The following is a 25591-nucleotide window of genomic DNA, read 5'->3' on the forward strand; positions in this document are numbered from 1 at the left end:
CTATCTCCAATCCCTGGCCCATTACCCATGCATCTACCTGTCACACCACCCCATATATAAATTGAACAGCCAAGGTGACATAACACATCAATGGCAAAGTCCAACTGTTACTTCAAACCACTCTCCCCATTTCTACTTCTAACATAGGCTCTACTACTTTCATAAAAACTCTTGATTGCTCTTAACAGCTTTCCTCCTATCCCACATATCTCCAATACCTCCCATAGTGCCTTCCTGTCTACCCTATCATAAGCCTTTTTGCAAATCCATAAAGGCCCAAAAAATATCCTTAACTTTTCCTAAAGCTTTCTCACATAGCTGTCTTGCCACAAAAATCTGATCCATGCAACTCCTACCTGTCCTAAACCCACACAGTTCCTTACCAATTACTCTGTTCTTCTTAATCAAAACCTTCCCAATTACACTCAACAAACTGATCCCTCTCAAACTACACTTATCCCCTTTTCCTTTGTAAAGTAGAACTATACAGGTACTCCTCCAATCCTCGAGCACTCTACCCTCTTTTAGACAAACAGTAAATAATCTCACCAGTCAGTCCATCATCACTGTACCTCCCTTTTTAGACACCCCGTATGACACCAATCCAACACAGGTGCTTTACCTACTCTTATCATTTTAATAACTGCTTTCACCTCATCTTTCCTTATTTCTCAGAGACCATTTTCCTCAGATTCTTTTATTTGCCTGTTTAGGTAATCAATAGAAAATATGTATCCTATTTCCTACTACTAATGAAAAGCGAGGGAGACTAGTATACACTTTTCAAGTAATGATAAGAGTTGTACATATCCTGAAGTAAAGAGCATTGGTGATTTGGTTTAACTATTCTGTTTTAACTATTTTTAACTATTCTACTCAAATTCTAAAAAAATGGTTATATGGATGACAACATAGTTATAGTAAACAAGAGGACTTGAAAAAAAAATAATAAAAAGAGATCTGAATAAGAATAGCTTCCCACACAGAGTGATAGATATCTGGAACAAATTGAATGAGGAAACAGTGCAAAAACTATACAAGAATTTAAGATCAAACTGGATGCTGAAATATACAAAAGCAGGTCACTATGAGCATAGCTCTCTTCCTGTAAAATACAACTATGTAAATACAGGGGAATCAGAAGAGGCAGTCATAGAAATGGTAAAGAATAAGTTCAAGACATCAGTAGTACAAAAGAATCATGTTCCTCTATGAAAATAGATTTAATTTTAAGAGACAAAAAGTGTGTGGCTTTGGCCCATTGGGTGTCCCAAAAACAGTCCCTATGAACTGACTGCATGTCACCCTGATGTACACACATATCAACATGAGTGCAGGGGCCTCACATGGGGGTGGGGTGGGGGTCATATGACCTGGGGCAGCACATTTCTGGGGGGTGGCAGTTCTAGTCTGGACATGCCGCCCACAAAGTTGACAAAATAATTATAATGAAAAAAGGTCAAAGGAGCCCTGAATATTTTCCTGTAATAGCCTATATGAATTTTGTGTTAGAATCAAAGGAATATGAAATATTTTTCTCTTACCCTTTCTGCAATAGGGACATTAAATATAATCTTTAAAATCCATTTAATTACTTCGCAAGCCAATAGCTAAAACAGGCTGTAAGGGATGGTGGAGGTGGGAAGTGGTGATGGGGGAGGGGGGCATCACTGAGAACTTTGCTCTGGGGCGGCACTTAGGCATGTAAGGGTCTCTGCATGAGTGCGAGATGAAAAGAGATTAAAAAAAAAAAAAAAAAAAAAAAAAAAAAAAAAAATGCAAGGAAGAACCAAAACTATTTCACAGGTATGTAAATGGCAAACTGAAGAATAAACAAGAAATAGAAAAGCTGTGCCAGAGTAAATATGAATATACAGAAGAACTGGAAATGGGTGAAATTATGAACCACAGTAGCAAAAAATTGTGAAAAGGTCATAAAAAATAGATGGGTTAAACATTTGGAAGAATAAACTATACTGAATCCAAATCAATTTCGATTCAGACAAGGAAGATCATGTACAACAAACTTGATCGGCTTCTACTCGAGATTAATAGATATAATACAAGAGAGAGATGGGTGGGCAGACTGTGCCTTTCTGGACCTACAAAAGGCATTTGATAAGGTACCACACAATAAACTAATAAGATAGAGTCAACAGGTGGCATCAGAGAAAAATTATTGGATTGGATGAAAGACTTCCTGACTGTGAGGAAAATGATAGTAGTAATTAGAGACAAATTCTCAAACTGGGAAGAAGTGATAAGTGGTGTCCCGCAGGGATCAGTACTGGCCACGATCATGTTTGCCATATACATAAATGACATGGATGAAGGAGTAGAGTGTTATATGAATTTCTTTGCAGATGACACAAAAATACCAAAGAAAGTAAGAACGGAGGAAGACTGCAACTCATTACAACAAGACTTGGACAAGATCTGGAAATGGACCCAAAAGTGGGAATTAAATTCAATATCAAGAAATGTAGTATAATGGAATTTGGAAAAAATAAAAACAGAATATTGAAAGATTACAAAATTGGTGAAGAAGTAAAAAAAGTAAACTCGGAGAAAGATCTTGGAGTGATGATCAGCGAGGACATGACACCGGATAAGCATATTAATAAAATAGTCAGAGAAACATACAATTTACTGAGGTCAATAAAAGTGGCATTTGCTTATTTAGACGAGAAAATTATAAAAAAAAAAATTCTAACTACACTAATAAGACCAAAATTGAGTATGCAGCAACACTATGGACACCCAGTACCAAAGAGAATGTAAAAAAAATAAGAAAGAATACAAAGAGCAACAACAAAACTAGCACCAACGCTTTCCAAAATGACATATGAACAAAAACTGTCCAAATTAGAATTACCAAATCTGGAACAAAGAAGGGAAAGAGGAGACTTACTATCTACAGAATATGAAAGTAATGGAAATCTTGGATAAGAATGACTTATTGAAATGGGACAATGGAAAAACGAGAGGACACGAAATGAAACTAAAAGATAATTACAGAAAAGATCTGAAAAAATAGCTTCCCACACAGAGTGATAGGTACTTAGAACAAATTAAACAAAAACAGTGTGTGCAAACACTTTTCAAGATTTTAAGAAAAAACTTGATGCCGAGAGATACAAAGACGGGTCACCACGAACATAGTTCCCTTCCCGTATAATACAACTAGGTAAATATTTGATTGTACAAGCTTGCCTGTAGTCCCTAAAACTACCCTGAAACAACCCTGGGTATACCAGTATGAACAAAGTTACTATTTTGGTGCCAGGTGATATAACTGGGTGTTTAATTAAAAGTGCAGTCCTATGAAACTAAATCTTTCTTAATATTGAAGAAGAGAATGAAAAGGTAAGACAAAAATATGTAATAAAATTTTTAACAGAAATGCAAACAGAAACTAAGTGTTGTATTCAAATTAAATAATCATGAGAACATATCCCATGGCAAATTAATGATGTCCACTACATCTGCACTATCTAGACTGTAAAAATAATATTCAAGTATCATGCAACTATATTTCTGTCCTTTCCCATGATGAACAAGAAATTTAATATAAAAATAAGTATAAACTAACAGTAAACCTTCTGGTTAAAAACAAGGTCTGCTGAAGTGAATGCAAGGTCAGATATCAGGTGGCTGCTTACATACTTTTTTAAATTGCTTCATTAGGGGTCAAAAGGTCAACTGCTAGTTTCTAAACCTTTTGTATATGACTAACTGAATGTAATTTCCATATATACATACAATGAACACAGGCTCACATGTGAACTTACCTCAGCTTCTGTCTTTGGAGATGGCTTTTCGATGATTCCAACATCATTTTCCTGCTGCTGAAGACCCAGGATAGAAACAAGCTTATTGGGTGACTCTATCATTTCCTTGGGGATATTTATCTTATTAATTGTGTTCCTTGCACTGTCCTCTCCTGAACAAGCACTCTGCTCCTTGTTGTCCTATAATTATGCAAGATATTTTGATTAGTTAGTTCACTGGGTGTATTTCAAGTAACAGGAGCTGCTAGATCAATAAATTCAGAATTTGGTATACGAATACAATGTATGATGGGATCTCTATATACAAACATTCTGGAGCACCACTTAACCAAACTGCTCATTATGGGAATAAACAGGCCCTGTTTCAAGCTCCACAATCCTAAATAAAAGATTACAAAGAATGATAAATATACACATCAGAGTAAATACATGATAGGGAGGACTTACTAAACTGGGACAAGAGAAACATAAGAGGACATGGAAAGAAATTCAAAATGGATAGTTATAGAAGAGATCTGAAGAAAAACAGTTTTTCACACAGAGTGGTGAACACTTGGAACAAACTGGATGAAATAACAGTGTGTGCAAAAACCACACACGAATTTAAGAGCAAACTAGACACTGCGAGATACAAAGGCGGGACACCATGAGTGTAGCTCCCCTTCCCGTAAGATACAACTAGGTACATACATAGATATAAATGTACATTTAGTTAAATAAATAAAGAGGAAATAATACAAATAAAATTAGAACAATATGGTGATTGAGTCAATCACCATGCCCACTTACATGCATGTGCAGTTTGATTTCAGTTCATTATTCACATTTAATCACCTACAGATGGTTTTTTATTCAATTTGTTTGTACACCTAACCATTTGTATACAGGAACCTCACTGTATACATTTCACTCACCTAATATACAATGTCAATGGAGGGAGATGAGGAGGAAGAAGAGGAAGGAGGAGGAGGAAGAGGTGGAGGAGGATCGATTGATTTCATCCATGTTAATTCACCAATGCTTCTATCCCTTAGGGATCAAATTGCACTGTCGAAGGTTATGAGGGATTCAGTCTATAATCAAGACAAGTGTTGTCAGTCTACAAATTTGAAATTATTTTTTTTTTTTTTACAGGAATATGTGGAGGAAGGTCAGAGGTATTGCTGATTGATCTCCTAAAATGTGTTTTAGTAGGACTGTTGTTTTGGGGGGAGGTGAGGTAGAAAAAGTTGGTTGTGGGAACTTGTTTAAGTGGAACACTAATAGAATGTGGGGTATAGTGACAGGTGTGCCACTTGAACAAATCTGGAGGTCATTTCCTTACATGAGATAGCTGTGGGCGAGATGCAAGTCTCCTGTTTTTAAATGTTCGAGGCATTGGTTATGTTCGTAAAAAGAAGACCAAGGTAGTATTCTCAGCATTTTTGCCACTGCTGTGATACATTCGTTCAGATGACTGGGAAAAAGTCCAACACAGAGAACAAGGTGGTAGCATTTAATGGGGTCAGTGCTGCATTCTGGGCTGCCTCATCAGCTTGTTAATTCCAGGGATACTGACATGAGATGGTACTGTTATGCATGTATACATACAGGCATGCTAGTATGTTAAGAGATAAAAATGCATTTGGAGTTATGTGTCTGCAGAAATTTTTGTAGGTAGGGGTAAAATTAACCCCTACAGTATCAGCGGCATACGTTGTATGCTGCAGTTGTTTTATAGATTGAATGTCAACGGCATATGTCGTATGCTGCACATTAAAAAATTATCCAAAAATAGGCATTACATCGAGGGTTAAATCTGTGGTAATGACCAAGTAGCCCTAACTATTGGCTATAAAAGGCACCCAATTTTTTTTTATTTATTGACAAAACTGGCAACCCTGACAGCAATTTTTTTTGGGTAATTTGGACTATAAAATCAGCCTCTAAGATGTAATTTAGGCAATTCTGGTGTACGAAATGAAGTATGAGGAGGTAAAGTTGTACAGTGAGTCCTTATGTGGCAAATCTTTTTCCGGTAAATTCAGTTACAATATTTGGTAATTACTACCCTCAATTCTATTTACGGTAAGAAAAATTCACAGATATGGTACCCACTCGTGTTTTGTTTACACCGTACCATAGCGCCATCATGCCGTGTGGCCACCACAACAATCAGTCACTTCCCGCATTCGGTATACAGTCATTTCAATTTGCGGTAAGGTTTTCAGGAATGCATATGTACCATATAACGAGGACTTACTGTACTTCGACATTTAAGCAGGTGCTATTTAGTACGTATTCAGATGTATAGAATTGGCAATTTTGCACTGCCAATTTTTCATCCCTTTCATAATTCTGTAGATGATTAATAGATCTCCTCTTTCGCTTCTTTGTTCCAGGGTTGGTAGTTCCAGTTTGGACAATCTTTGTTCGTACGTCAATTTGGAGATGGTAGGTGCCACATTTGTTGTTACTCTTTGAATTCTAATTTCTTTGTTCTTTTTAGTACTAGGTGTCCATAGTGTTGCAGCATACTCTAATCTTGGTCTTATCAATGTAACTAATATTTTCTTTACCATTTCTTCATCCATGTAGTCAAAGGCCACTTTCATTGATCTTAATAATTTGAAAGTTTCTCCGACTTATTTTGTTGATATGTTTGTCTGGTGCCATGTCACTGGTGATACTTACTCCTAAGTCCCTTTCCGAGTTGACTTTTTTTACTTCCTTTGTACCAATTTTATATTGTCCCGATGTTCTATTTTTCCTTTTTCCAAATTCCATTATACATTTCTTAATGTTGAAATTCACTTCACACTTCTGACTATTCCCAGCCTTTGTCCAGGTCTTTTTGTATTGATTTACAATCTTCCTCTGTACTTACTCTCTTTAGTAGTTTTGCATCATCTGCAAAGGTCATAACATTCCACACCTTCATCCATGTCATTTATATATATATATATATATATATATATATATATATATATATATATATGGCAAACATTATTGGAGCCAATACAGAACCTTGTGGGACTCCACTTATCGTTTCTTCCCAGTTTAAGTTCTCGTCTCTGAGTACCACCCTCATTTTTCTCACATTCAAGAAGTCTTTCATCCATTCCCATAACTTTCCTTGTACTCCACCTATTGTTTCAATTTTTCTCAGTAGCTTTTTATGTGGTATTTTATCAAATGCTTTTTGTATATCCAAAAAGGCACAATCTGTCCACCCATATTTTTCTTGTATTATTTCTATTACCCTCAAGTACAAGCATATAAAGTTTGTGGTTCATGATCTTCCACGTCTAAATCCAAATTGTTTTGGATTTACTATTTTGTTCTCCAAATGTTAAATCCATTTACTTGTAACTTTTTCTTTCTGTGTCACTGTTATTTCTTTTAATGCAGGGGATCTTTCTGTCTTTCCTCCCAATTTTGTCAACTTTCAATTGTGAATATAGATTTAAAATGTTTTATCCTAATTTCAGCCATTTCTACACCATTTATATATTCCTTCACACAGTTTCACTATTTCATGTTTGTCTTTCAGTTTGTCATTTATATACCTGTAGAATAGTTTAGGTTCGTCCTTGCATTTTTCTATTATGTCTTTTTTATAGTCTATTTTTTCCTGCATATTTTTACATATTCGTTTCTTAGTTTGATACATATTTGCAATATGGTAACTTTTTTGTCTTTCTCAATCTTTTCCAGGCTTAGTCTCCTCTATAGCTTCACTACACTATTACACCAACACTTTATGTACAACCACTCCTCGTTTAACAACGACAATTGGGACCAGTGTCGCCGTCGTTAACCGAATTGGTCGTTAAGCGAAAGTGTATACATATACGTACATGTACTATATGTACAATGTCCAGCAATACATGTATCTTTATTTTCGTGTATTTTCCCTCTTTTATACAGTACATTAAAGTTTTATTTACTGTTTTGATAGTACAGAAAGCCCTCAAATAACGCGGTGGTTAGATTCCTGAAATTACCATGTATGACCAAATCCGCGTATGCTGACATTCCATATTAAATACCGGGGTATTTTTTTAGTTTCGACCATGGGCGCAATATAGCAATAGAAAATTAATTATTAATTTTGTAAATAAAAATTTATCAAAGTAATATGCAATTTTGTGGGTGGAAATGAAAATATGAAATACCTTGCTACAAGCAAATGTGCTCATGAACGAAGTCGGTAGCATAGGATCAGGACGTCATCTTGTCTGTCAACTGATGGCCTCGGTACTTCCAACAGTACCTCGCCAGGTATATTTTCTTGAAGGAATGTTATGGAGCGGAGATACATGCATTCCTTCAAGCTGCAAGAACTTTGTATACCCCACAAGCTGAGAGTGATTGAAAAGCCCGCCAACGTCTCTCACGACGACGACAACGAGGACGAGCCGGATGACATTTAATATGCAGGTAATGATTTATCAAACACAGGTTAGGTTAGTTTAGTTTAGGTTAGACGAATTTATCATCCTTTCATTTCTTCGACGTCGGCATCTATCATAACAAACACGGCATACCATTCGACCGACACGACTTCGTTACTTATGAAATCTGTTTTGGCACCTTTTTTTTTCCACTCACAATTGCATATTACATTGATACATTATAATTTATAAAATTAATATTTAATTTTCTATTGCTATATTGCGCCCTTGGTCGAAACTAAAAATTTACCAATACCAGTATATACTGTACCCCAGGTAATTTTTGCAGCTTGCAGGATGGTAATGTAGACCTAAGCTTCAGAATACTCTACCTCACAGCTAATATCCATCGTACAAGTTCATTTATAACATCATACAAATTTGCCTCAGCCAACTTATCGTACACGACGTTGTAACTTCAGGAGATTTACGTTAAACGAATATTGGTCTGTCATAAAGCCAGTCGTTACTCCGCGTTGTCGTTAACCGAGTAGGTCGTTAAACGAGGAGTGGTTGTATACCCATTTTTGTTGATTCTTTGGTATGTATCTGTTCCCTCCTTGTAATTTCCTTTTAATATGTTCCATTTCTCTTCCATCTTTGTTTTTTCATTTAAATTTTTTCCAGTTAGCATTTTGAACATTTTTTCTAAGTTTTTCAAAATTTGTTTTGTTGTACATTAGTATTCCTTTTCTCTGTTTCTCATTTCTTCTCAAATAATTTTTTTCTTTTAGTTTGCACTCTATTAGTATGTGGTCACTCTTCCAAATTGGTGTCTTGTATTCCATTTTATCAATGGTTTCAGGCTCTGATGTAAATACTAAATCTAGTCTCAACAGTTCTTCATTGTTTCTATATCTAGTATTTTCCTTTACCCACTGTGTCAATGTATATTCAGTGGTCATATCCAGTAGAATATTTCCCCAAAGTTCCTTTCCACATTTTACTGTCATTTCTTCCCAACATATTTCCTTAAAGTCACCCATAATTATTATATTTCCTCCTTTCAATAATTCAATCAATGTATTCTTTGTGTCTTCCAGTATTTTGGAATGATCACTATCTGTTCAAGACTTTGTTTTTGGTGGCACATATATTACTATAAATTTTCTACTTTTCATATTTCTGTTTTCGACTTTAACCATAATCAATTCCACATTTTTTCTTCTTCTGTTATCTTTGTCATATTTAAACCTTTTTTAGTCAAAAACATGATTTCTCCACCGTTTCTCAGTTCTATTTTTCGCCCAATGGTTGTACAGACCCTGTCCCACAGTAATGTTAGTGGACCTTTTAATTTTGTCTCCACAATTCCAATTATGTCTGGTTTCTCTATTAACAGATAGTCTTTTAATTTGTTTAGTCCTGAAATCATGTGTGTATATATATACACACACACATATATATATATATATATATATTTCTTTAAATCTTAATCATTGTGCAATACCAGTCTATTGGAGCATGCCCATTACGTATTATCAGATGACGCCAAACTGAGAAACGTATCATAATTTGGTGGGAAAAGCTCACTGCTTTCCCATTGGCTAATTATCTTTAAACTATCACCTCATGTAATATTTTGCCATTCTTGAAATGTTGGCTCACATTCATGGAGTATAAAAAGCCAAGCAAAAAGTGACCCAGAGAGAAACCAGACAGAGAAGCAGCGACAGCTCTAGAACAAGAAAAGAACTGAAAAGAAAAGAAATGGATGTCAGATGACCCGTCATCCAGGAGTCAAGATATATATATATATATATATATATACACAAAGGGGTGAATGGGAATGGAGTATGTGGGGATGGGATGGGTGGGAGTGGATTTTATGCATTTGTTTTTGGCTACTTCCCTAGCAAGGTGGAAAAAAACACTGGTATGTGTATGTATGTACATAATTAAGGAAGACTAATTAATCATTTAACTACTGTATTCTCCGGCTTAAAACACGCATCGGGTTATAAGGCGCACCCATGCACTTCGTTATCTCAGTACACAGATAGCACGCACCGACGTATAACGCGCATGCCCGATCGCATTTGTCTATAACGCAGTTTTACCTCGGTATTTATATCATGTGATCGAGGTTACATGGAGAAGTATTTTTCATTGGCTAGAGCCACCGCTGGGAAATCTGTTGATTTGTCACTAAATTAAGTGTCAGTTTAGGCATCAATCAGGACACAACTAAGAAAAAGTCGGAACTACATGTACCGGTATATGACTCATGTTGTGCGTTGGTCCCTTATTAGTTTGCAGCTTAAATAGTTTGTAGGAAATATGATCTAAAAAAAGTTTATTGAAAGTAAAATATACAGAAAAATTTTGGGATTTTTACAGAAAATGTTCATTTTATATCTTGAGGAAATAATTCGTCTTTACCATTTTTTATTTAATACTGAAACAAACTACAGACTTTCATTTTAGCTTTGAACCTGCAATGACAGTGGTGAAATAGGACAGTCTCTCATCGAGGTGACGTTTAGTTAATATAACTCCCGAAAGAGGGTGTTGTAGTCAGGTGTTTGACACGAGTTTATGAACAGCCGCAACGGAATTTGTACCATACCTAAAGTGAAGCAACAAAGCCAACATAAAAACTCAAACTAGGATGCTGTGAACATGGGCAAATATCATGAATATTGATAATGTTTCATGGTGTTTAGGCCTATTTAAACATGAAAAATAAGATTCGATAGATACCTAACTATACCAAATATTTATATACGGTAGCCCATGCTGGCGTATTCTTTCATGTCACCATGGCTGTTCTTCTTGTTCTCACGGAACGTCACGGAGAAGTGTGCCTCCCGACTTTGTGACGGCCAACATCGTCACGTTGTTGTGAAAAAAATTACACACACAGCCGCAGAATTTTTATCGTAGGCCGTAGATAATGCGCACCACCGGATAACGCGCACCCCCCATTTTTAGGCCCTTCCAATGGAAAAAAGTCGCGCACTATACGCCGGAAAATACGGTACTTAAACATAGTAAGGGGGTATCACATTTTGTTTAATCATTGTTAATACCAGATAATTTAATTAATTTGGAACAAAGCTCCTTTCTTCAAATGGCTTATAACTGATTTATAACATCTAGACCTCAGTCACTGATCAAGAGACATGACCATCTAATTGATATTCCAAGCTCAATCCTGGGACTGAGTGCCAACCTACTGGCTGCAACTTAAGTGGAGTTCAATACTGGTTGAAGGGTTGTGGCCATCTCTGAGCCATCTTTCTGTGTGACCAATACTAATCTTTTGTTACTACAGAATTAAAAAAAAAATTCTGAGGAAAATGAATCTGCACAACTCGATACTAAATAGATTAAAATGCACGTTTCCTAAATTGGCCAGCTGCAAGTCTAAGTCTGGCTGTAGACGGACATACAATTCACAAAATGCTTCACAATCTAAGAAAGGACTACTACCAATTGTGGTGGAAAAAAGACATGGGTTTAAAAATGTTTCAGCATGTAAAGCTGCAAGAGAGTTGACCACATAGCTACTACAACAAAACATGCCACATTTAAATCCATATATACAGTACCTTTTATGTTTTATGAAACTTGCTGTAATACTATGGTTAAGGAATAATCAATATTCCCAGTTTAAACTTACTTTGACAGAGTTTCATCTCTCAAAATGCAGACTGTTGTAGACCAACAATCTGCATTTTGAGAGATGAAACTCAAACTCAGATAGCACTATAAAATCTCTTCACCAAGTGACCTATGAACTAACCCAATAGCTGTGGCTAGGTTCCTCGGGGTCACAGGTAGTAAGAGATTGTTACACAGTTGATTGATTTATCAAATTCTTTCAAATTAATCCATTAAGTCTATATACCTTCAAAATTTAACTCCCTGTGATAACATCATTAAACCCAGCATTTCCCAGAACATGGCAAAAAGCTGACACAAGTGACAGGGCTTTTTTTTTTTATACAGGTACGTGGGTACCTCATGGCACATTGTGCTCCTGAAAGCAATGTGTTACAAAAAAAATAAAATAATAATAAAATAAAAACAAAACGCTCTCGAAATAAGATTGAAGACACAATGTGAGGAGGAATGTCCTGATGTTTATGCTATAACCAAAATAACCTCAGTAAAAGGTACATACCAATACCAATGGCTTTTTTTCCTTTACAAGGCAGGTAGCCAAAATCAAAGGCATAAATCCACTCCCACCCATTTCATCACCACATACTCCACTCCCATTCACCATCCCTCACTCCCTTTTTTTTTCTTGGCTCCTCCTGGATGGCGGGTCATCCCAGCATCTTGCCCACTACCCTGGATCAGAAGAAATGCAGCAGGATACAGCACATCTACAGCATGGTCACTTCATTTAATCAGCAACCCCGCTCTCCATTTCCTCATGCAGAAAAAAAAGAGATGATAGGGAGAAACCCCCTTGGGTTGTGTCAAAATATCATTCACACATATTCCCCCACCCCCCATCCACCGTCCACTCCTATCCATGCATCACAGCATCATCCATACACAACCAGTCTCCACTCACCCCTATCATGTCTTCTCCCTTCCTTCCTCAACAGACATCCCCCTCTTTCCCAATGCCCCTTTTACCCCATCCATCCTTGTTCACTCCTTCCATCTCTGTCTTCCAAGAAGAAACAAAAAAGGAATTTATAGAATGGAAAAAAAAAAATAATAATAATACATACATACATACATATACCAAGGCTTTTTCCCCCTTACTAGGGAGGTAGCCAAAAAGGAAAAGGCCTAAAATCATTCCCACCCATTCCATCCCTGAAAACACTCCACACCCCTCCACCCTCCCTCCCATCTTAGCACCTCCTAGATGATGGGTCATCCCTGCACCTTGTCCACTGCCCTGGGTCAGAAGCAGTGTCGCAAGACACAGCACATCCACAGCAAGGCCGCTTCATTAAATCGGCGACCCCCCTCTCCGTCCCCCCATATATAGGAGAAGACGGGGAGAAATCCCTTCGGGCTGCAAACAACAGCTGGCTCACCTCCCACTTTCTTTAACCATCTCCAATCCCTGACCCACTACCCTTGCATTAACCTCTCTCACTACCCCATCCATGTATAAGTTGAACAGCCAGGGTGACATAACGCATCCTTGACGAAGCCCCACCTTTACCTCAAACCACTCACTCTCTCCATTTCTAATCCTGACACAAGCTCTACTACTCTCATAAAAACTCTTGACAGCTCCGAGAAACTTTCCTCCTATCCCGTATATCTGCATAACCTCCCACAGTGCCTTTCTGTCTACCCTGTCATAAGCCTTTTCCAGATCCAAAGGCCCAAAAAACATCCTTCCCCTTTCCTATAGCTTTCTCACATATCTGTCTTACCACAAAAATCTGATCTACACAACCTCTACCTGTCCTAAATCCACACTGTTCCTCACCAATTACTCCCTCTGTTCCTCTCCTAATCCTCTCAATCAAGATCCTCCCATAAGCCTTCCCAACTACACTTAACAAACTAATCCCTCTGAAACTACTACATTCACACTTGTCCCCCTTTCCCTTGTAAAGTGGAACTATACAAGCACTCCTCCAGTCCTCCGGCACTCTACCCTCTCTCCAGCAAACATTAAATAACCTCACCAACCAGTCCACCATCACTGTACCTCCTTTTTTAAGACATTCTGCATGGCATCCATCCACACCAGGTGCCTTACCTGCTTTCATCATCTTAACTGCTGCCTTCACTTCATCCTTCCTTATTTCTCCTCCATTTTCCTCACTCATCACTCTCATTTTCTTAGCATTTCCCACTGCAGCTATCTTTCCCTCCCTATCCTCCTTCACATTTAGCAACTCCCTAAAATATTCTGCCCATCTTCCCCTTACTGCCTTCTCCTCCATTATCATCTCTCCATCTGCACCTTTTACCTTTTCTTCTCTACTTGATTCGCCTCCTCTTCCTCTCTTAATTTCTTTCCAAAACATCTTTTTATTACTTTCAAAATTTTCTGTCATACTCTTACCTCATTTTACATCTGCTCTCCTCTTTGCCTCCTTTACCTTTTTCTTTACTTCTCTTTTCTTTTCTTTGTACGTTTCATATGACTCCCTCGTCCTATTTTGTAACCAATCTGTGTAAGCTCGCTTCTTCTCCTCTACAACCTTCTTCATTTCCTCATCCCACCATTCACTACCCTTCCTTCTATTTCCTCCTGTCCCTCTTGTTCCACACACCATCTTTGCACACTTTGTGACTCCCTCCTTGAACCATCCCCATTCCTCCTCCACACCTCCCTCTACTCTATCCTTCACTCCCTCCCACTCCTCCTTCAGCTTCTTCTTGTACTCGTTCTCCTTTTCCTTTTCATTTAAAGAGTTCACTCTAAGCACCTCCCTACCTTTTGTCCCTTTCCTCTTTCTCCATCTGTCCTCCACTCTCAACTTACCTTCCACCAGAAAAAGATCTGATATTCCCCCACCCTCTCCCCTTAGCACATGTACATCCTTAACTCTTCCTATCATAATCCTATTTACCACTACATAGTCCATTAACGCTCTATCTACCACCCTTCCATCCACCACCCTCTCCCATGTGTACTTATGCTTGACTTTCTTCCGAAACACTGTATTTGCTATCATCAACTCTCTAGACACATTTCCACCATCAACTCTCCACTACGATTCTTTCCTGGAACTCCACATTTCCCAACCACTCCATCAATTGGATCCTTTCCTACCCTAGCATTAAGGTCTCCCAGTACTATTACATTTACACTTCTCCCTAAACCCTCTATGCACTCATTTAAATCTATCCAAAAACCCTCCCTTTCTTCTACACTCTTCTCACTGCCAGGCCCATATGCACTTACAAAAACCCACATCTCCTTTCCCAGTTTCACCTTCATCCACATTATCCTTGAGGAAACCTCCTTCCACTCCACTACACGTTTACCTATCTCTTCACTTACTAGTATAGCCACCCCTTCCCTCCCTCGCCCTCTCTTCACTCCTGATAACCTCCCACTTACACTCCCAAACTTACAATCGCCCTTCCCTTTCAGCTTAGTTTCACTCAAAGCCAACACATCCATCTTTCTTCTCACAAACATACTACCTATCTCTTCCCTTTTACTCTCATCTGTACCACATCCACGCACATTAAAAGACCCAAACCTTAGGGTGCTGGCCCGAGAGCTTACAGACCCTCTTATGCCTTTGATTTTACTTTTAGGAATGTGCCCTGTGGCACATTCCTAAATAATAATAATAAAATAAATAAATAAATAACTGGGGGGAAAAAAACCTCTTCAAAATGGGGTTGCAAAAGATACCAACTCTTCTTCAAAGAAAAATTTTGAGATGAAGAAAATAAACCATTTCAATATCTTATTGGCCCTTGCAGGGGCGCTTTGTGCTCTCTCCCTTTGGGAGACACCATATGCCAAGCACCTATGGTGTAACCATGGCAGTGAAGCTGCTTGTTCTCTCTTGGAATAAGAAGAAAACAAAAATAAATTCTATATTGTGTAGTGTCCTGGCAACAGACCCACAAACCTGACCCTTTCTCTTGTACTCAGGAGGAAGAGCATTATTTGACAGCAGATTGAGGCACTATTTGGTTTGCCTAAAGTTGGCCTGTCCTCTAACCTTATCCACCCCTTCCACTTATGAACTGTGTTGGAATCATGTAAGCCCTCACAATTCTTATTATTGTACAGAATTTAATACCCTAAATAATTTATTGATGCATGTAGAGAAAAAGGTATACATAGGGTGAAAGGGTCTGGGCTCTGAAGAACCAATCTTTTTTTTTTTCCCCATTGGTTTATTATTTGTATGGCACAATGTCCTATACAGTGGCCCCAGCTCAGTATTATTTAAAACACACATTTGGTGACCTGACTGTGTATCAAACAACTGACAGTTGGGCCAAGCAGCCATAACTGGTGGAGGTGCTGTGTCTTGCTGCACTGCTTTTGACTTGAGCAGTGGGCAGGATACAGGGATGACCCTTCACCCACAAGGAACTAAGATAAAGGGACAAGAAATGGGAGCTGGATGGATAAAGGGTCAGCTGGTTATTTTAATCCAGTTTTGGGTGGAGCTCCATGTTCACGAGATTGACAACTGCACCTTACACCTTCCTTCAACTTATGCCAGGATGCACTAAGACTGCAGTCATCACCTTTGCCCTATGTACTTGTATGGCCAAAGCAAGCACAGATTGCTGTTGGATTTGACAATGAAGTCAATCAACCTGACACTTAACATACTTGGGCAAATACATTTATAATTTTAAGTTATAACAAGTCTTGGAGGGTGTTGAGATGAGGATCAATGGAGCAGAATGAACTGGGAAAAAGGTCATTTTTCAATAGTGTCGCTGATAGCTGTGACAGAGTGCTCATTCTAGGGCAGCAGTTATTATTCTGTCCACTGGGAGGGTAAGGCATCCATTGATGTGCCATGTGGTCAAACACATTCAGAGAAAAGGTAGGGGCTTATCTTATTATGGGAAGGTGGAGGAATAATATTGGGGCAGTGTGGCAGAAGAGGGAGTTTTATGATTATAGGAGGGCTGCAGCTCACTTATTTCACTAGTTCTGTTTTGATAGCAACTGATGGTGACACCACTTGAGTCAATTACCTAGTCTGGGAGTTGTGAGGCAGGCTTTGTTTAGGGCACTTTTTCTAGCCCCTTCCCTAGGTAGGATGTGCATAGTGGATCCTAAAAAGGGTCAATTGTATGGGTTACTCCCAAACTGTAGTGTCACTTTTGCCCCATCAAAGAGTGACCTTCCATTTCATACTGCCTGTGTGTAGTTCATGAAAAGCTACCAAAAATCACCATCCTCTGCATCCATCATTAACCCTCACCATAGTGAGGTTGGGAGGTATTTGTATTTCATTGTTATCATCCAGTTCTATTCTTGTGGGCAATAGTACTAAAGGGATGGAATTGTTGATGAAGTGATGGAGAGATTTAAGGCGGGTAGAAGAAAGGAAAGGAATCTATGGTTGGTAAAGGCTGGTGAAGAAAGAATAAACAAAACTGAATGAGCAGTGCAAATTAAGAGGGTTGCTACCTCACTCTTAGCACTGACTTCTCTTGAGGGAGTCAATCTCAAGGTCATGAGGTGGTAGTGAGGTAACAGGTAGCTTATCATCTATGGAAAGATAAAGCCTAAAATACCCAGGGGAAAAAAATAAAATAAATAAATAGATAAATAAATAAATAGCTTGAACAATAACACTTAATAAAAACAATCACAGAATGAATAATAACAATAAATGGATAATAATTATGACAGATACATACTTGGTTTTTGACATTACAGCCCCATATACGCTGCAGTTGCTGGAATTTTGTGTCCAGGTTAGTTGAGGTCTTCAGGTCCTTGTCTGAGCTAGCACTATGACCCTTGAGAGAAAAAGAAGAAAAAGAAAAAAAAAAAAATATTGATTAGGCCAGATCTCCATTATGTCCCTCATTTTACAGCACTATTTTAATTACCATATGAAAATATTCAACATATCAATACACTTTACTGATTTTGTTTAGTAAAAAAATTCTATTCAGTCAGGGGTATGCCTAGGCCTGAATCCCCCATCCCCACCTCTTTCTTTAACCACCTTGGTACGATGATGCCTGAGTAGGCGTCATGCGGCACAAGTGGGTACATGAGGATGCCAGCATCGGCATCTTGATTATATATTTTTGTAGTTGTACATGAGTTACCCCCAGATTCTGTGAACTGGTTTGATCACATTTTGTGTTTATTATTACATACATATATATACCAAAGGCTTTTCCCCCCTTACAAGGGAGGTTGCCAAAAGACAAAGGCATAGAAACCACTCCTGCCCATTCCATCCCCTTACATACTCCATTCTCCTCTTCTCTCCCTCTTATCTTGGCACTCCCTGGCACTCCACCTCTCCATCCCCTCATGCAGAAAAGGAGAAGACAGGGAGATATCCCTTCGGGGTGTGTCAATTCATTTCTCATACATACTCCCTCATCCCCCACCCACTCCCCTTCATGCATCACAGCATTATCCATACACAACCATTCTCCATTCACCCCTATCTCCTGTCCTTCCTCAACAGACATTCCTCGCTTTCCCAATGCCCCTTTTACCCCATCCATCCATCTCATCCTCGGTTGACCCCTCATGTTCACTCCTTCCACCTCTACCTTCTACACCTCTTTTACTAATCTTTCTTCACTCATTCTTTCCATGTGTCCAAAGCATCCCAATACTCTTTCATCAACCCTATCTCCCAACTCCCTTTCCACCCCTGTTCTCCTCCTCATCTCATTTCTCACTCTAGTCTAGTAACCCCTATCATACTTCTCAGGCATTTTATCTCAAACACATTCAAACTCCTCCTTTCTTCCTCTCTTATATTCCATGTTTCTGCCCCATACAGTGCTGTTGGCTTAATCACTCCTTCATACAATCTCCTCTTAGCATCCATTCCCAAATGTCTATTTCTCATTACACTTTTTATTCCACCAAGGCATTTACTCACTTCTCTCAATCTACATTCTACCTCTATCTCCAGTCCTCCCTTTCCTGCCACATTCACACCAAAGTATCTATAACTATCCACTTCCTCCAGTCTCTCTCCCTAAATACTCACTTCTGGTCTGCTGCCACTCTTTCCCCTTGTACATCCCATTACCATATTCTGACCATCTTCCTCTTACCACCATCTCTTCCATTACATTCTCTCCATCTGTACCTTTTACCTTTTCTTCATCTGATTCTACTTGACAAAATATATGCATGTATATGTATATACATATATATATATATATATTCCACTTGACAGAATATATGCATGCATGTATGTATATATACATATACAGACACTCCTCAACTTATGTTTTAGTTACATTCCGAACAGCTGAACGTGACGTGAAAATGAAGGGGGAGGAGAAGGGGGAGGAGAAGGGGGAGGAGAAGGGGGAGGAGAAGGGGGAGGAGAAGGGGGAGGAGGAGGGGGAGAGGAGGGGGGGAGGAGGGGGGGGAGGAGGAGTAGGAGGAGGGGGAGGAGTAGGAGGAGGGGGAGGAGGAGTAGGAGGGGGAGGAGGAGGAGGAGGAGGGGGAGGAGGAGTAGGAGGAGGCAAGGCATGTTCAGTCTGTCATGTTCCAGTAATGTATGACCATTCATACTTTACTATACATCCATAAATTGTATTACCATATCTTATAAAACACCCCTAAATCATTAATTATAAACATAACATTGTAAAATAATAACATTAATTTCAAATAAATTAAATTCAAGCAACATAAAGTGAGATGGTGGAGGAGAAGGAGAAGGAGGAGGGGGAGGAGGAGGGGAGGAGGAGGAGGGGGAGGAGGAGGAGGAGGGGGAGGAGTAGGGGGAGGGGGAGGAGGAGGGGGGGGGGGAGGAGGAGTAAGAGGGGGGAGGAGTAAGAGGGGGGGAGGAGTAGGAGGGGGGGAGGAGTAGGAGGGGGGGAGGAGTAGGAGGGGGGAGTAGGAGGGGGAGGAGGAGGAGGAGGAGGGGGAGGAGGAGAAGGAGGAGGCAAGGCATGTTCAGTCTGTCGTTTGTGCCATGTAAACAAGGGACGCAGCATCCTGCGTAAGTATCGTTTGAACGTCTTGTACTACGGAGAGCGCACTCTCAAAAATTCACTCAAAAAAAAAAAAGATACAATCTTTTTTTACAGGCAGTTCAAACGTAAAAGAATGAACGTAAGTAGAGGAGCATCTGTATAATTATATTTCATGGACTTCTATTTCCTTCAACATCTAAGGAATTACTGGTGGTTTTAGGGAGCACCATATGCTACAGCAGTGACTGAAATACACGACTGGTGCAATGTGCTTGTGCCACTGGCAGGAATTACAGATTATCTTTTATTGCACAAAATTTCCATTAAACTTCACATACAATGTAACTCAATTCTATTTTATCTATCAACATACCAAGGGCTTTTTCCTCCTTATAAGGATAACCCCTTCAGTACAACTCAAATTCTCACTCACAGCATCAATTGCAATATGTAATTAGGATCACACTACTTGCATTACAAAATATAAAGTCACTGCTGTATACTTGTTCTCTTTTACTCTGAGTACTAATAAACACAGAAAATGTTATCAAGCCAGTTCACAAAATCCGGGGGTAACTCAAGTACAACTACAATATATATATATATATATATATATATATATACAGATGCTCCTCTACTTACGTTCATTCGTTTTACGTTTTTTCGATTTTACGTTTGGACTGTAAAAGAAAAAATTGTAAAAAGAAAAAAAAAATTTAGTGAATTTTTTAGTTTAGCGCGCTCTCCGTAGTTCAAATGATACTTGCGCATGACGCTGTGTCCATTGTTTACATTGCACAAACGACAAACTGAACATGCCTTGCCTCATCCTCCACCACCATCTCGATTTATGTTGCTTGAATTTAATCTATTTGAAATTAATGTTATTATTTTACAATGTTATGTGTATAATTAATGATTTAGGGGTGTTTTTATAAGATACGGTAATAGAATTTACGGATGTATAGTACAGTAACAACTTATGTTCATTTTCAACTTACGTTCAGCCGTTCGGAACGTAACTAAAACATAAGTTGAGGAGCGTCTATATATATATATATATATATATATATATATATATATACAGATGCTCCTCTACTTACGTTCATTCGTTTTACGTTTTTTCAATTTTACGTTTGGACTAAAAAAAAAAAAAAAAAAAAAAAAAAAATTGTGAATTATTTAGTTTAGTGCGCTCCCTGTAGTTCAAACGATACTTACACATGACGCTGCGTCCATTGTTTACATTGCACAAACGACAGACTGAAAGTGCCTTGCCTCCTCCTCCACCATCTCAATTTATGTTGCTTGAATTTAATTTATTTGAAATTAATGTAATTATTTTACAATGTTATGTGTATAATTAATGATTTAGGGGTGTTTTGTAAGATACGGTAATAGAATTTACGGATGTATAGTACAGTAACAACTTACGTTCATTCTCAACTTACGTTCGGCCGTTCGGAACGTAACTAAAACGTAAGTTGCGGAGCGTCTGTATATGTGTATATATATATATATATATATATATATATGTATATGTATATATATATATATATATATATACAGTCGAACCTCGAAAGCCCAGACCCTGAATGCCCGGACCCTTGTATGACCGGTCGAAATGAACAAAGGGTGGACTTTTCAAGCAAAGTTCCCTATTTGTCCGGTAGGTGGCAGCGACGGCCGTACATGTGCACTCAAACCCGGCCCAGTCAAGCCGCCACCAGGGCTGCCGTTTCGTAGAATTTTGTACCAAAACGTAGTAAAATAGCGGCATGTGGCAACTGCACAAGGACATGAACTTTTTTGTATATATCAGTGGGCTGTTAAAAACGTTCAAAAACTCAAACTTTTGTTTAAAAATCATAGAACTAGTTATCAAATAATAAATGGTACATCCAAATATGACTTTTATTGGTAATTGTGTTACTTATAAAATATTATACCCCAAAAGATACGTTTTTACCGTGTAGAAAAAATTCTACGCTAAAGTTTCAGCTTTCTTTTAGCAATAATAATATAAAAAAATAATTGTTATATCTTACTGAATATGTTAGGGCATGGGGGCCTTATATACATTCAAGAATAAAAAACTAGAACCACCACTTTGTCAAAGTTTGACAAGTATATCTTGCTATGAAAGTCTGCACACGCCCAAGAAAAATGTATGCCCCAATATGGCAACACTCCCATTCTACACAGCAGTGTAGAAAACGCTGCAACCCTGGCTGCCACCACTGTCCCGCGTGCATACCTTCGGATATTTACAGTGTACGTAATAAAACATACAGTACAGTACACTGTATTTACAGTACATTTACATGCCTGTATTACAGTTATTATTACAGAATTATTAGTATTATAGCATTATTATTATTACAGTATTGTTATTATTACAGTGTTAGAGTATTATTCTTATGTGTTTCTATGCCATATACATTACCTATACGTATACCGCTATGAAAATCTACGGTTGTTAGGGCGATATTTTTGATGACCAGACGTTTGGCATGACTGGACCACCCTTCCCCCCAATTAGTCCGGGCTTTTGAGGTTCGACTGTATATATAATAATAATAAACAAATAAATATATATATATCAAGATGCCGATGCTAGCATACTCATGTACCCATTCCTGCCTCGTAACACTTACCTAAGCATCATTATATCAAAGTGGTTAAAATCTAGAAAAACTGTCATTTCAATGAAGTATGTGCTCATTTTTATTTGTGTGTCAATTAGTAGAATCAACTGACCCAAATTAACTGGAACAAAATCTATAAAGAGCATTGTTGTCCTGGATGTTATATTTTCCATTTGCCTACTCTATACCTAGAGTTGGTTAGGTTTTGGTTGAATAAAATATGCTAGAGAAACAGGATTGAGAAAACTAACATTCTGGGAAAAATGAAATTAGATATTTTCAAAATTTTCTAGCTAAATGATCACAAGTTATACTGTATTTCTTTCCACATTTTTTGATATTTATTCTATGTTCCACAGATTTGTTATTTTTCTTTTGACAGAAAATATACTGATAAAATTCTTGGCTAAAATAGTGTGGCACCAGCCACAACAAAATTCACAACTACCATCATAGCAAAGCAAGTTAATTGAAATAACCCTTTTCCAAAGGATTCTAACCTCAATTGAATACAATTATCTGATGTCAGCCACAACAAAGTCCACATTCTTTCATGAAGTCTCTCTTCCAATGCAAGAGACTTCTCTAATGTCATTCAGTATGCTCTTATTTCCATGCTGGTTGTCGATTATGAGGTATCTTTTCAGAGATCTCCAAATCAATCTATATACCAAGGGTTTCTTCTCCCTTATAAGGAAGGTAGCCAAATCAAAGCCATACACCCACTCCTACCCATTCCACTCCCATCCACCAACCTTGTTTCCTTTTCATCTTAGTGCTACCTCATCATCTCCAAATCCAAGTACAAAAAATCCACCCAGCCTTCTTTCTCTTGTAACAAACAAAACTGTTTGAGTAATCAAATTTTCAATACATTTGATCTTCTAGTATTGAAATGTTATATACTGTCTGCTAAAATCTTATCTCTAAGCGGTTTAACCCTACCTATTTCAAAAATACTTTAAGTATGTTGCTCTAATTCTGGATACAGTATAACCACTTCAGGGAGGAAGTCACACTGAAGTGTCTAATTGATTTACTATTAAAGTGAATAAAATTGGGGTCTGCCATAAAGCTTAAACTGTATGCATTTTACTTATTCAGTAGTAAACAATTTCAGAATGTGTTTCTACATGCTATAATACAAAACACATTCACACACACATACAATTTTGTTAGTTTGTTTTTGAGTACACCAAAATGGGTTTTGGAAATTATAAAAGCATATCTTAAAATATGCAAGTTTGTTCTCAAAGAAACCATCTCAAACACATCACCAGCATAAAGCCAAACTATATTAATCCTTAGGTTTCACAATAGGATTATTTTCTCAGGGCCATCCTCATTGCAAGCACTGTAATTGATATTCACACCCTTTTGGATGGCAGTGTGGCTGCCAACACATTCACATGCATAACTTTAATATGGAATAAAATGCACGAGCTTTGTTGCAGTATTCAGTGGCATTAACACCTTAAAGATATCACAATTTATAAATTTCATTCTGACCACTGACAATTCTATTTACATGTGGGGACTAGCCCATTCCTAAAAGTGGTTTCAATAAACAAAACCCCACAGTCAGTCCTAAGCCCACCCCTCCATCCAAATAGAACTACCTACTGTTGGCCAGAATTAAATATATAAAAGTTCTATTGTTAGAGTTAATGACCTCTATGTATCTAGCACAAGCCTCTCTACATGCAGCAGTGGACCAAATCTTAACACCACCGAAAACATATGCATACGTCATTTCAATGTTTAAGTACACATTATACAACTATATAAAGTATTACATTTATGTATCATATGGTTATACAGTGTTCCCTTGCCACTTCACGCTTCACGTTTCAGGGTTTCAGTGCTTTGCGGGTTTTTCCAAAATATTCATAAAAAAATTCATCAGAAAATAATCAAATTTTCTTAAAACTTATCATGCTAACACATGAATGTTGTGCCTTTCTCGTGTATGTTTTGATAAATGATTATAATGATAAATAATATTACTAAAGGAAATTCTATCAGAAAAAACGGCACTGGTGCAACGTCACAAAGTCATGCATTTTATGACCTATGTACCGTATTTTACGGCTTACAAGACGCACTTTTTTCCCTAAAAAATACCCTGAAAAATACTAGTGTGTCTTCCAAGACGAATGTTGTATTGTAAGGCAACACCCAGGCTCAAGTGAGCTTGGACACTTATCCGATAGCAACCTGGTTTTGCATGTTGAGTCATTACACTATGATGTTAGCTTAAGTACAGTACTATTTAATTCAACCTTTTATATGATGTAAACTCAGTACAGTAGTGATAACTCTGTAGATGAGAGTTCAGAACTTTTACACGAATCCAATGGTGACGAGTTCTTGGGATTTGAGGATGAATAAATTTCTTTGAAATTTTATATTTCTACATGCATATTTTTAAAATTTTTAGTTTATTTTTATGAAAATAAAACCACCCTTGGGCAGTGAAAAATGTATAGTATATTTACTAATCACCAACTAGTATCATCACCATACAAACAAAATCGGACAAGTGATTTCGCGATGTAAACAATACATCCAATACGTGTCGTCGCCTGCCACTAAAACAAGAAGTAATAGACTGCTTCACTGTGTGTACATATTTACCTATGGTATTTTTATTTACATAGTTGTAAATTTGTGGTGAGTGCTCCAGCAAATTTGTAATGAGTGCCGAAACAATAGTGTCTTGTAGACTCCTTGCTTCTTATGTTTTTGTGTTCAGTGGTCGGGTATATGGTGAAAGTGTTCTTGTATGAGAATGACTTTTTTTTTTTCTTAGAAATTTCTTTCAAATATTAGGGTGCGTCTTCCAAGCTGCAGTGTCTTGCAAGCTGTAAAATACTGTATATCTTGATCTATTAGGATTTTAGGAAAAAATGAAATTTCACGCTGTTTGTATGCTATTTGAGATTTCACATGCAAACGCAAGTTAGTCTAGGTAAAGTATTAAGATTGGAAAACATTTGTGATGGCATCAATGACATCATACGGACGGACATATGAAGAGACGGTCATACATCGTTCAAATGCTCATGGAATATGGAAAATAATAATCTGATTATACTGTAAAAATATCAAGTCAATATAAAAAAAATTATAAATATTTTTCTATCAGTGC

The 25591-nt window shown here is 37.8% G+C and overlaps 1 protein-coding gene across 10 annotated transcripts in view; it reads right to left on the reverse strand.

Annotated features, from left to right (window-relative positions):
• Positions 1-25591, reverse strand: part of LOC143041743 (coronin-1A-like) — a 195162-nt gene that overhangs the window by 68936 nt on the left and 100635 nt on the right. For 8 of the 10 annotated variants that reach the window (XM_076213760.1, XM_076213759.1, XM_076213757.1 and 5 more), the window contains 2 exons: positions 17522-17623; positions 3792-3971 (listed from right to left, as the gene is read on the reverse strand). In XM_076213760.1, coding sequence (XP_076069875.1) covers positions 3792-3971; positions 17522-17623 — 282 coding nt within the window. Of the gene's footprint in view, positions 1-3791; positions 3972-3996; positions 4171-17521; positions 17624-25591 lie in introns of those variants that run through there. The other 2 variants (XR_012967815.1, XM_076213766.1) reach the window with 2 other exon arrangements.

Source organism: Oratosquilla oratoria, chromosome 32 (genome assembly GCF_046742065.1).
Source record: "Oratosquilla oratoria isolate Oo_2021 chromosome 32, ASM4674206v1, whole genome shotgun sequence".
In the NCBI taxonomy this organism is placed as follows: Eukaryota; Metazoa; Arthropoda; class Malacostraca; order Stomatopoda; family Squillidae; genus Oratosquilla; species Oratosquilla oratoria.